This window comes from Cynoglossus semilaevis, chromosome 5, assembly GCF_000523025.1.
Source record: "Cynoglossus semilaevis isolate Cse_v1.0 chromosome 5, Cse_v1.0, whole genome shotgun sequence".
Lineage (NCBI taxonomy): Eukaryota > Metazoa > Chordata > Actinopteri > Pleuronectiformes > Cynoglossidae > Cynoglossus > Cynoglossus semilaevis.
The window spans coordinates 15,895,138-15,907,924 of NC_024311.1; the positions used below are offsets into that span (position 1 = coordinate 15,895,138).

Here is a 12,787-nt window from a genome sequence, read left to right on the forward strand (position 1 = left end):
ACAATAACACTAAACTCACTAAAGAATTGTTTTGTCCTCGTGAATTTTTCCAATTTTATTGTCAATATTTAATAATATTTGTGGATATTCTCAGTCACCCAGGTCATCATAATAATCTCAAAAGTAATTCCCTACTTTAGATTGCTTTTGCGATTCATATTCAACAATATATTATCATATATCTCGCAAAGAAACCCTCTCAGTTTTGCGTGTTGGATATTACGGAAGGCATTTGAACGCATCGGATTAATCTCCTCTAATCTGGGTAGAAACGTCACTAGGAGAGAGATCTGTAGAAACTGGTTTTTGGTCCTAAGCCGACACAAACACATGACAGCTGTGATCTGAGACAAAATGTCCATCACAACCTGCCAGAAGGTAACACTGCTGTCCTGCTCAGTTCTCTGTGTCTCTCTGTTCCTGCCCAGGATGATTTTACCCCGAGGGAAACAGGAGATGGAGCCTCCTGAGGGTAAGGCACTTCATCAGGTCACCATCCATCCACAGCTATCTACACTCCTGTTGTTGTTGTTTCTGTTGTTGCGCAGCAGAAAGTGCAACAGGCCTAAGCCATAACATTCTTCAAAAAATGTTTTTCCCATTGTGCCGTCATCATCTATAACAAATCCCTTATTGTCAAATGTTTACTGGTTTTATTTGATACTTGGTTATTTATGATTTTTTTCCCCTTTTCTCTCTCCTTCAGTTGGACCTGGGTTCTACCCTCAAGTCATGCATCGGTTGCAGCTTCCAGAAGACCTAAATGATGACGACATGCCCAAACATGGGGCTTTGGACCCTTTGTACTCCATGACCCACAGCGCAGAGGTCAGGGCCAAAGTCAAAGTCTTAGGACGAGGCGGAAAATCCAACCTGATGTCTCAGGTTATCCCCATATATGGCTTTGGAATCCTTCTCTACATCATCTTCATTATTTCCAAGGTAATCATGGTCTTGTGTTTTTTTAAACATTTTTCAGGATTTTCATAATCACCATTTTGAATTTTGAGTTCACAGTTAACATGTAAGAAGACGACGACCAAAACTAACTCTGGCACAGTCTTCAACACACCAGTCCAGAACAGATGTAGTAAGTACATACAGGGACTCTGAAGCATTGTCTATGATTATTTTAATGTATAGATTCTGAAATATCAGTCCAGATTGTGTTCAGGGGAAACATGAGAACAGACAAAAGCACAGTGTAGTATTTTTGGTTTTTATAATAATTCTCTCCCTTTTTCAAAACGTGATGTTAGAAAGCACCACCACTCGGATGAAACACCCCTGTGTGCATGAAATACACATTTAAATATAGACTCTGTTCAATAATTAATACTTTAATGTTATTCGTCTTCTCTCAGCCACCAAATATGACCTCACTGAGCTTCAGGAGAAGGTTCTAGAGACAGAGGCAAAGATGGAGAGGATTGTCTCAGGAAAGAGCAGTCGATCTGGGAGGTAACGTTTTCCCCTTTGGTTAATATTCGCTAAACTACTTTTGTATTCGTTTTTAGACAGAGTGATAGAGTTCGTAGATAATTACCATTTAATGTTGAGGAAATGGAGTGAGTGGAAATGCCTAAGAAATGAGGAAAAATGAGAACAAAATTGGAACACTTTCACCAAATAGATGTCCAAGGTATAATTATATGCACTTTATCTTGAGTGTTTGTGCTGCTCTCTACTGGCAGAAAGAGGAAAAGTAAAATGTCTACCTCAAAAAAGGAGGAGAAATTACTCAGACAACTTCAACAGTTCAAGCTGTTGATGCAAGAAGGTCAGCTGGAGGGAGCCTCTCCAGAGAAGGAGGCCGAGGAGGTGCCATACTGTGCTGACTGGGAAGGTGAACGCCCTCGTCTGAAAAGCTGTTCTTTTCTGACTGTATTTGCTGTCGTTTCTTCATATCTCCTCATGTGCTCCGACACAGGCTACCCTGAAGAGGCGTACCCGGAATACGATGAGCCAGAACAGAGGCTCGAATATGAGATAGTGAGAGTGGGAAAAATCTGCAAGCAGCCCACAGCTGAGGCCTTGGCTGAGAGGATGGAACAGGTCGAGGAGGAGGTCGTGGCGAGGAAGCTGTTCGTAGTGCAGGAGGAAAATGAGGAGGACGATGAAGTGGACGATGAAGTGGACGATGAAGTGGATGATGAAGAAGCAGAAGATGAATTGGAGGTTGAGGATGAAGACAAAGCAAAGCAAGCTGAGGAAAACATGGGAGATGATGAAGAGGAGAACGATGATGAGGAGGAGACAGACACAGAAAGGCGTGTGTTACTAAGTCCTCGTTTATCACGCCCTGCTGAGGAGAGAACACAGGAGAGACTGGGTCTGGAAGTGAGTAAAGAAATACAGGGTCAGAGGGGAGGGAAGAAGATCAGCTTTAGTGAACACCAGGATGTGTTCCGTTACCCCAGAGAGGGAGCGCATGAGCTTCAACGGGACGAGGAAGAGGAGGAAGATGAGGTGGTAGATGTAGATGAAGTGGAGGAAGATGAAGAAGAGGAGGAGGAAACAGAGGTAGATGAAGAAGAGGAGGAAGCTGATGAAGATGACCCAGTGATGGAAGCAGAGGGTCTGTTGTTCAGGAGTGATAGTTGCCTCAATCCTGAGGAAGAAGCAGAGGAAGACGAGGAAGAGTACCTGTTGGCATCACCTGTAGGTGGCAGTGGCTCACACGCAGACATAACAGGAGAAGTCGGAGTGAGTGGCCTGAGAATGAGGAACAGGAGAGAGAAGTGAAGTTTCTTCCAAAACTAAACTGTTGTCCTTCACACTAGGGGTTTAGAGGGGTTCATTTTTCCTCTTTTGGGTGAATTGAAAAATATTATTGGTTAGATCAGTGGTTCTCAAACTGTGGTACGCGAGTGCTCTCTAGTGGTATGCGGGGAAAATTCATATTTTCACATTTGTATTTTCAATTGAATAAATCTGAAACATACCATGAACAATTAATACAACATTTAAACATAAACATTTCTAAACACCTCTCCTGTGGTGGAGCTAACAGTGAAGGCCTCTGCTGCTGTATTCTAATGTTGGTCATCATGGTGGTACTCAGAGAGATCAGTGTTTTCTCAGGTGGTGGTGGTACAGAGGATAAAGAGTTTAAGAACCACTGAGTTAGATCACTACAGAAACAGAATAGTCAAATCAAGAAAACCTGTTCCTCGTGTATTGGCTCTGCACCTCACATCTCTGTGTTTTGACTAATTCAACATTTTTTATGAAAAAGCACTGACCACAAATATTTATTGGTTTTTAAATAGTCTAAACAATTAACTTTGTCAATTACAATATTTCTTCGTCATGTAACTGTTTAAGGTAAGATCCCCAGTGTGAGTCTTTGTAACACACACAGGCTGCCACAGGAGGCGCCATAAGGGACCTTCTGCATGTGAGCCAGACATGTAAAGCAGGCATGATAACCGCTGCAGTATGAACCATAGTGTAGCTCTTATTAATAGTTGTAACAACAACAATAATATTAACATTATATCTATATAATAATAATTGTGTACAGAGAGCAGGCAGGACCCAAACACAGCACTCAGGAGACAGTGAAACAGTCCAAACCTAAATAGTGCACAACAGAAACAAGACAAGACAGGAAGCACTATAGGAAACTGACCTGGAGTACAGGAACCACCGCGGTGACACAGGAACCATAATCACACCATGACTCAACAGAGTGAGGGAGAGAGGTACCAGGTGAGACCAGTGAGACACAGGTGAGGGTGATTAAACTAATTACCCCAGGAGACAGAGGCAGAAGGAAGGCAGACACACGTGGCAAATAATAATATGTTCACAAAGCAGTTTCTTTTAGCTGTATAAACTACTGTAATACTATTAAGGGTATTCATCTAAACCCATCTCTGTCTTGAGTGCACTGAGTACAAATAAGAAACACGAGGTAGAAGAATTCCAAGTATGTTCCTCGTGAATATATATACTGTATATATATTTATAGATGTTTTCACATTGTATGTTAGCCTCCAGTCATAACTAACTGTAATACCACGTTGTTCATCACTGTCTCCCACATACATAGTCATATGGACTATCCATTCATATTATATCTATTTATTTCCACTTAGGAAAATAGAAAATACATTAGTCTATGGCTTTGGGGAGAAAAGAAATAAAGAAAGTGGCAGAAATAAAATAAAAAAATCAGTCATCATTAAGAAAGTGCTGGATTTTTATTGTTTTTGTGAGAACAGAACACAGTTGGACTTCGAGATATTTTTCAAATAATTCCCTTTGATCAATTGCGCGCGATAGAGAGAGAGACAGAGAGAGAGGAAGAGAGAGAGAGAGACAGAGAGAGAGTATACCACCACAGTAAATTGTACACCATCCACTGTACATTACAACAAGAGCAATAAAAACGTGAACATGAAGGAAGTCTGGCTTCTGTACAAAGACAAAGGTCAAAAGCAGACGCAGTGACAGCATTCTTTATGTTTTTGTCCAATAGAAATGTAAGTAGTAAATAAGCAGATCACAGCTAAGAACAAGAGAAGCCTGTTTGATAAGTGTCCACAGTAACAACAGCAGATTCAGAGTCGTCTTTGCCTTCATTTAGCATTTTGTTAAATCTCAAAGTCATTAAATACAAAATACCATCACACATTACAGAGGATGCACCGCCGCGGTCGGAGCAGCAGAGATAACAGATGAAGAACAAGAATGGTGTCACAGTGTGATACAGAAACTTGGAATGGTAATCAAAGATTTAAGAAGATGTGAAATATGTATCAACTGTGGCAGATTCACACTTTTCTTACGTTTGTTCAGACAGTTTTTGTGTAGACTTTTTCATCAATTGAACACCATTAATACTTGTTAATTAACAATATATTTTTTTTTGGTACAGCACTTTAGAAGATACAGAGACAAAGTTGAGCCTGAGTGACATGAACATCCCGCATCATTATTTATGGTGTGTTAACATCTTGGGCCAAATCTGATCATTGAAGACTTTAACGACATGGGAGGAAGAATTCTGCATTATTTAAGACGCATTAACAAAGCCCAGTCTGTCAAAAAACATTTTTTCGAATTTATCCAGAAATGTTAAAATAACCCTTAGTGCACCTGAATGCATCAAAGTTATTGATTCATGTTCTACCTTTGGGGCAACTGAAATTGACCAGTCAAATTCTAAAGAGACTCTTTAAATTTAAATGCTTTTTAATAGTAGTTTTACACTATTTTACAAAAGCAAAAAAGTTTTAATAAAATAGATTGATTGAAGTTTTGTTTTTCTTCCTATCAGAAATTTTAAAAATATAAATAAAATAAATATTATATAATATTTAAAAATGGAGAAACTTTTTCATAGAGCTGAATAATTATTGGTTATTTCTCATCAACAACTTGATTAAAAATACATTCGCTGTTAACAATGCGTGTTCTACTGGTAACTAGAGAATTATTATCAGATGATCGCAGGTTCACGATGGTTCACTAAGCAAGCACCAAATTCCCCTGCTTCCCAGGGTGGCTTAAATGAGGAGAACAACATTTTGTTTTGTTTCAATGTGTCTGTCTTTGGGCGGTGACCAATAAAGCTTCTTCTTCTGTCAGACACACTGACGGCTCTGTAATAACTTGGGGCTGTATTCTAGCAACTGCTGCAGTCAAAATGGAGTATGATGATACAGGGAAAACTTGAGGATAGACATTAGTAAATATAGCCTGACTTATATAAAGGTTATGAAAGTTATTTTGTTTGGGTTTTTTTTTTTTTTTTTTGGTTATTTTAAACCATTTTTAGACAATTGTTATGCAGGCTTTCTGATCCCATATCTTCAGAGTTCACCACCACAACAGGGATGGCTGGAGGATATGCACACCGTCGTACGTCCTGTAAATGATCAATCCCCTCGTTAATGTGATGTGTCAGGGGCTAACAGTGCAATTTAGGCCTTCATTGGCAATAATGCAAATGGTGTCTGCTGACGTGCACTTTGGATAATTATCTTCTCAAAGTTCAGCTCTTCTAATCAAAATAAATGAACTTCCCTCCTCTAAAGTAGCCACAGGGAAACTTCTGCACGTGAAGACACACACAAACTCAAGCTCCTCTTACGCTGAAGTCAGTCGTTGAAGGCACAATAATGTATGTACAGCCGTTACCTCACTCACTACAGATTCAAAGTAAAGTGCACCACAATCCTATACATTCACATACTGTACATGCCACTGGCACAAGTGTGTGGACGCGCGTGTGGTTCACAGCACAGTGTAACCTTTGCCCTGATCAGGTGAGACCAGCTAACTGTATGCTAATACGGATACAGGAGATGAACAAGGCTGCAGCTCCACGGAGCCGAAAACAAAGGATGCAAATGACAACACAAAATAAAGAAAATAATAAATACATAAATAAGAAAATAAATACACAGTAACATGCAAGTGATCTTTTTTTTGTTGTTCATTTTCAATCACTATGTAATTAATACTCATGCTTGAGGAACCGTATCATTGTGTGTCACTTTGTGTGTGTGAGTCAGACGACATACTGTATGAACCGAGTCACCTTACAGATGTTCAGCTGTTAGTTTTACTATACAGATAAAGAATACACATAAAGAAACACTGTTTGATATACTTTGATGCCAGTACTGTATAAAATAACTATAGCTATTATAAAAAGAAACTGATTTTTTTTTTTTTTTTAAAGAGGACTGCTCCTTGTGCTTGTGTTCTCGGCTGACCAAGATCAGACTTCAGTCCCTCACCCACATGTACAAACATACACACACACATCTGCAAAACTTGAGGCCAGAGAAACATTTATGGTGGGACTTTGAAGAAGAAGATTATCAGGAATCTCCCTTTAATCCCATTCAATTCAGCAGCCCTTTCTTCAGGACAAGTGAGCCAGGTCTCCACTGAACTCCAGGCTGGGATCTACTCACAGGCTAGCTTGCTGTCGAAGCTGGAGAGAGCGATGGCGAAGGCTTGCAGGGCACACATGGGGTAGTTATAGTCCATGGTGAAGACGTCTTCTGCCACGCGGCCGAACTGCATCACAATGTAGTCGGCTGCAGAGGAGAGGACGAGCAGAGGACATGTTGATTTTCTCTGTTTCTTAGCAACAAAGCTGTAGCTTTGTTTAGATATTTATTATGTGAATGACAGGCTAATTGAAATACTGATTTCATTAGTTTCCTTTTCACTTTAACCAGTTTAACAATGAACTGTCAAGGACTGGGTGAGTGAGAGAGGCACTATATACATGCCCAGAGCACCAGGTGACACCAGTGAGACGAATGACTCACTAAGACTAGGGACAGTCAGACCTCACATCTGGTCCTTTTCTCTTCCACCTTGTGTAAGATTAATTTTTCCTGCTGTCACTGATGTACAGATGTATATTATCCCCAGTGAATCAATAATAGTTTTTCCCACCAATTAAGTGATAATTTTTCCACGGCACACCTAACGATTTCACAGTGGTTGTTAAACTCTGCTGTAAAATAATCTATTTTCTCCCTGTTGCTCCTCATTATTCAATCATTATTTTTTATATAATCACACAATTATCCATAATGGAAGGGACTTACGGTCATTGTCGTGAATGATTTGAAAATTCTTGACCGAGGCCTGAGTGACTCTGCCGTGGAAGTTGAGCACGTAAGACTGCGTGTCGTCGTTCCACACAGGCGTCTTGTTGTGCAGTTCAATCACGCTCTCTGTGTTTTTATTCTGCCACCTGGCCAGCAGGGACTCGTGTTCCTGCAGGGAAGACGTCAACTTCAGCTACAAACTCAGCCTCAAATCAACTCACGTGTCACTTGTTAAGTGCAGGAGACACATACATTTCTTGGTCGAATGGAAACTCTCTTGTGGTCCATGTTCATTCCGGGGATGATGACACTCATTTTGCGAGGTCCTTTGAATCCTAAGACATTGGTCTCCTAAGAAAATGATGAGAATGTTCAAATAGCTAACATTTAAATAGTACTATGATGAACTGAAACATTGGAGTGATCTGAAAAAGTGATTGATCGTCGTTGTGACACAGCACACCACTGCACACCACGACATGTCTGGATCTGGATTGTTATCTGTAAAAGTTAATATCATTGTCTCACTTTGGGAGACTGAAATCTATAAATCCATAAAATTGATTCAGTCTCTAGACGACAATGACTTCACTCTGGTTTTCGTTTAGTTTTTTTTTCCTTTTTAATTAAATTTTCTGAGTAAAAACTGAGATTGTATTTGCTGGTTTCCACAGTAACCTAATCTTATTCCACTTTGTCATGCTCAGTGGGTTATTGCGGCAACAATTGGATTTAAATCCAAATGACCATCGACGTTCTGGAGCTGTCCTTTTATGTATTTCCTTGGTTTGATCATTGACTGTAAACCACTGTTTTTCCAGTCTGCGACATCAATATTTTTTGAACAGCTGTGGAACAGAAGCACATTGATGGACTCACGTAGCAGATGGCTGCCAGTTCTTGACGAAGATTACTGGCTTCGAGACTGGTGGTGCTCTTTACTGGGTTCAAACCACTGTCATATACGGTAAACTTAGTTCCCATCAGATTTGACCTGCAAACAGACAAGAACAGGCATGAAATATCCAGAGGTTTCTTTACACTGAGTGACGATCTAGAGCAGTGATTCACAACCACTGTGCCGTGGCACACTAGTGTGATCATTAGGTCTCTAGGTGGCAGAAGATGGTTATTAAACCTAACAAAAGGTAATCAGAGTTGTTAAAGAAGATCTTTGTGAGTATCTTTCTTCAATTCCTGCCAGTATATCTGCGTGGTCTTTAACTAAACAGGAATACATTTTTAGTAAATTCAAACTAGAAGATTATTATATTTCATTACATATACGTTTTGTGAGTTGTTTTTTGTTGTTTGGTGGTGCGTCGTGGGGTTTTTCCTGATGATATATATGTGCTGTGGCTCAAAAAAGGTTGCGAAACACTGATCTCGAGTCTCTTCTCTGTAACAAATATTTACTGCAGTTATCATGAAACCAGGTACTGTTCACCCTGGACGGTTCACCAGTCCAACAAAGGGGCATGTAGTATCATCAGAGCGACCTTTTAATGTACTGTACTACTGTATGTATTACTACTATAGGAGGAAGAAAAAATAAATATATACAAATAAATATATGTAAAAGTGATATTTGTGATCCTTTTACATTTCAGCGTTTATCATAACCCCTTCACATCTTTGCACAATAGCTGCGAACAAAGACCTAATGCTGCCTTAAGTAGCCAATGAGATGGCATTATTTTGCACGTTTGTGACATAATATAATTAAATCAATACAAATAAAATAAATTCACGTCTCCTGGGGCTCTGGACAAAGGCCGTGTCTGGTCTGGACCTCTCTTAAGAATCTGAACAATCCCCATCTTAAAAGGTCAACACTAATATGAACGAAGATTTTCATTACAAGACAGACTGTGATTGACTTTGAGGCGCTGCATCGACCACTGCTCAGGATTAGACACAAAGAGCACAGAGCCATTTAGACTGCACAGCAGTTTCCATGGAACCACTCACACAGACAGGTCTTAAAGCTGTCTCCAGGGCTTTGGTTCATACAGCCTTCTTACTTTGACTGTGGTTGCCCACCCTTTATTAAGGTACTTTTAAATTATTATTTTATTTTGCAATTGATTTTGAATAGATTTTTATTTTATTGAAATTAACTGAGAAAAATGAAAAGAGAAATGTGTCTTTGTTTTTCAGCTTACATAAATATAACACCCCTGAATGACTATTGATGGTGTTTTTCTCCATTGAATCTAATGAAAACCTAAATGAATTAGTTCCTATTTCTCCTTAACATTTACGTTAAACTATGTTTTTCTGACTACTGGGAAAATCCTTCTCTTAAAAACATTTTGGCTAAGTCTAAATCAATTTATGGGATTTTTTCTTATAATTAAGTTTTGTTTTTCTAATTTTTTTTTCTTTCCAGGTGCACCGGATACTCCTTTTAAATAAATACATTTACTTAATACATTGTTTTTTTGTTTAGGGAAACAGTAAAGCTTTTATTTTTCTGAAGTAACTTTGTTTTGGTCAATGGTGTTGTCAAAGAAAAAGTATAAAAAAAGCCTTACCTTAACAATCCTCACTATTCCTAATAAAGGCTTTTACCTACGGTCTGTCTGCTTTAAAATAAATGTAGGACTGAACACTAAAACACTGACGTTTTACTAAAGAAATAGACAGTACAGCATCACCTGAAGCCTTTAACTGTCTCTGTCTCAATACATATTCACTGCAGCTGTCTGTCAGCAGTGATTGTGACAAGGTACACTGAGGAATTATCTGTGCACTTGTCTGTGTGGGGAGCCACCGAGACACTGAGAACTCACCTTAGTTTGCCAATAAAACTCTCTCCTCCTCTGGACATATCAGTGGGATCGATGGAGATGAGGTAATTTGATGTCTTACTCTTTTTCCTCTTCCTGCCAGCTAACAAAAACACCTGCGGAAGACCACAGCAGGAGCCAAATGTAAAATGAACTTTTCCTAAGTCCAAAAACTGAAGCAGTGTTTCATAGTTTCTTGTTTCATGACCCAGGTGGATTGACTTCTCTAACCTTCTTGCCATCCTCTCTCTCCAGATGAAGGTAGTAGGTGGGGTACATGCCTCTGTCCATGCCCTTCTTGTCACGTGTGATTCTGCACTTTACCCTAACCCCCTGGGGTGCGGGGCGCAAAGAAAACTCTTCGAGGTCGTCGACGTCAACAGCGGCGTCACTGACAGGTGGGGTGGGAGCCGAGGCCACCTCCTGTGGGTCAACACAGGTACCACAAGCTGAAGAAGCGTTGGACTGACAAGAGAGTGATGCAATCGAGCTGACTTTCATTAGCAGAGAGAAATGGGTCTGAGGATCAAACTGTCCTGAGAGAGCTAGAAATAGCACACGTGGCCTATAATAATGACCTGGTGCGCTGACAGTAGGTGTGAAGAGACGGATAAAGGAGGATGGTCTCTGTTGACATTTCACACAGAGAGTAGCAGGCGGCAAACAGCTTTGGATTTGCCTGGATTTAACATACTAACACTGACTTAGGAAAAAACAACAATATCTCCTGTGTTTGATTTGAACGTTTGAGGCGATGTTTGAAGGTATGGTTTGGTAAAAAGTCACTCACCTTAGTGGACTTCTTGCTGGTGGCAGATCCTGGTCTGGTGATGCTGTTGAGCTGCGAGGAGCTGGAGCTTATTTCATCATCGTCATCATCTTCTTCATCAAAATTCATGCTGCTGGATATACCTTCACAGAGACACTCACAGTGACTCTCAACACAGAGTAAAGTAATGAAGAAAAGCACAAACTCTCTGCGTGTTAAGTGCTTTTCTGTGTCTCACTTGGTGATCTGCAGGCCAACAGAGATGCATTTATCGCTCAGCAGTCATCCAACTGCTTCACTAAACAACCAGAGTAGTCGGATTCGTTGGCGAGAATGAACGTTGCCGTTTTTTGCTGCTCGTGTAGGTGTAGGTCTGAACATTCTGAGCTCAGAGAAGCTGCAGCCTTTGTGGTCCAGAGTCACGGCTGATGTGTGACACGTACCTTTCTTCAGCATGGTGACGCGCAGATCCTGTTTACTGTGCGACTGAGTGCAGCTCATGACGGGCTCCCCCTCGCTTTCCTCTCCCGTGGAGTGGCCCACCGTCAGGATCTGGATCTGGCCGTCGTCCAGCTGGGAGGCCAGGCCGTCAAGCGCTGCAAGAAGGAACTCTATTAGGAAACAACTAAATGTTGTTTCTTTCAGTGATCAGCATCTAATCTAGAGCATGCATTAAATGGCCAAATAAATCCTAGCAGAGAACAGCGGAGGCAGCAAAGAGAGCCTTTAAAAGAGAACTAATTAGGAGGGGACCATAAGGTCTGAACAGACAAAGCAAAACCAGCACAAATCAATAGAACACTGCAGAACAGCAGATCAGTAGAAAAAAGAGTATTGTATCAGATAGAACTGTTGATTTAGCTTTAACCTAATATAGTCTTGTGAATATTAATCAGCTGTTGCTGCTAAAACTAGGGGTCTCAGACTCAGATGAGGACCACCGCTGCTACCATCATTCCACTGGAGCACCGCATCAGTGTTTGATACTTATTCTTTCAATAACCCACGAAAGCCTTTTAATAATTGAAAAAATATTTAAAAAATGAAAGATTTCAAAGGTCTATATCTCAATTTAAAAATGAAAAAATAAATGTAAAAGATTTCAAAGGTCTATATCTCAATAATTTTATTTACTTGACATATAAAAAAGTATATATATATATATATAACTTCATGACATACTGTATTTTTGACAGATGCGACTATACTCCAGTGTGACAGTCTGGAAAATACAGTACTGATTTGATGTCAGATTTTCACCATGAAAGTAACATTACACACGTTATTGACATACTCACCCACACACACACACACACACACACACAGTTTACCTAAGGAGTAAGAGAACGGGGAGGGAGGAGCGGCGCTAAGCTACAGGTTCAACAGACTCGTTATTCTGCACCACTCTGTGATGATTGGTTGAAACTGCCTCACCATCACACTACTGCATCGTGCTGTCAGACACCAGTACTGCACACGCACATTTCTCACAAATGTCAGCAGCGTTTTGAGTAGTTTCATACCTGCGTATTTCGATTTGTCAAATTGTGTACAGATTGACGGATCTGCATCTGACATCCTGTGGATTCTCCTTAAGTATTGCCTCCAAATGAAATCTTTAATTAAAAATGTTGTTACTG

At 40.1% G+C, this 12,787-nt stretch overlaps 2 protein-coding genes across 3 annotated transcripts in view; one reads left to right on the forward strand and one right to left on the reverse strand.

Moving 5' to 3' along the window:
- The first annotated feature begins 259 nt into the window (after positions 1-259).
- ric3a (RIC3 acetylcholine receptor chaperone a) lies at positions 260-2,835 on the forward strand. Its single transcript, XM_025055877.1, has 6 exons — positions 260-472; positions 707-942; positions 1,018-1,090; positions 1,365-1,448; positions 1,670-1,846; positions 1,931-2,835. The coding sequence occupies exons 1-6, from the start codon at positions 355-357 to the stop codon at positions 2,743-2,745; spliced, it is 1,503 nt and encodes a 500-aa protein (XP_024911645.1). The 5' UTR covers positions 260-354; the 3' UTR covers positions 2,746-2,835.
- A 1,354-nt stretch (positions 2,836-4,189) lies between these two features.
- The window catches only part of tub (TUB bipartite transcription factor), a 37,447-nt gene continuing 28,849 nt past the window's right edge, over positions 4,190-12,787 (reverse strand). For both annotated transcript variants that reach the window (XM_008310772.3, XM_025055759.1), the window contains 8 exons: positions 11,591-11,743; positions 11,169-11,290; positions 10,610-10,801; positions 10,382-10,494; positions 8,466-8,580; positions 7,839-7,937; positions 7,584-7,755; positions 4,190-7,061 (listed from right to left, as the gene is read on the reverse strand). In XM_008310772.3, coding sequence (XP_008308994.1) covers positions 6,928-7,061; positions 7,584-7,755; positions 7,839-7,937; positions 8,466-8,580; positions 10,382-10,494; positions 10,610-10,801; positions 11,169-11,290; positions 11,591-11,743 — 1,100 coding nt within the window. In that variant the 3' untranslated portion in view covers positions 4,190-6,927. The remainder of the gene's footprint in view (positions 7,062-7,583; positions 7,756-7,838; positions 7,938-8,465; positions 8,581-10,381; positions 10,495-10,609; positions 10,802-11,168; positions 11,291-11,590; positions 11,744-12,787) is intronic.

Bases quoted from the DNA above. Each gene is read 5' to 3' on its own strand.
- ric3a (XM_025055877.1), top strand. From the start codon at position 355: ATGTCCATCACAACCTGCCAGAAGGTAACACTGCTGTCCTGCTCAGTT. The intron at 943-1,017 runs GTAATCATGGTC...TTGAGTTCACAG, and splicing joins TCATCTTCATTATTTCCAAG to TTAACATGTAAGAAGACGAC. The intron at 1,091-1,364 runs GTAAGTACATAC...GTCTTCTCTCAG, and splicing joins ACCAGTCCAGAACAGATGTA to CCACCAAATATGACCTCACT.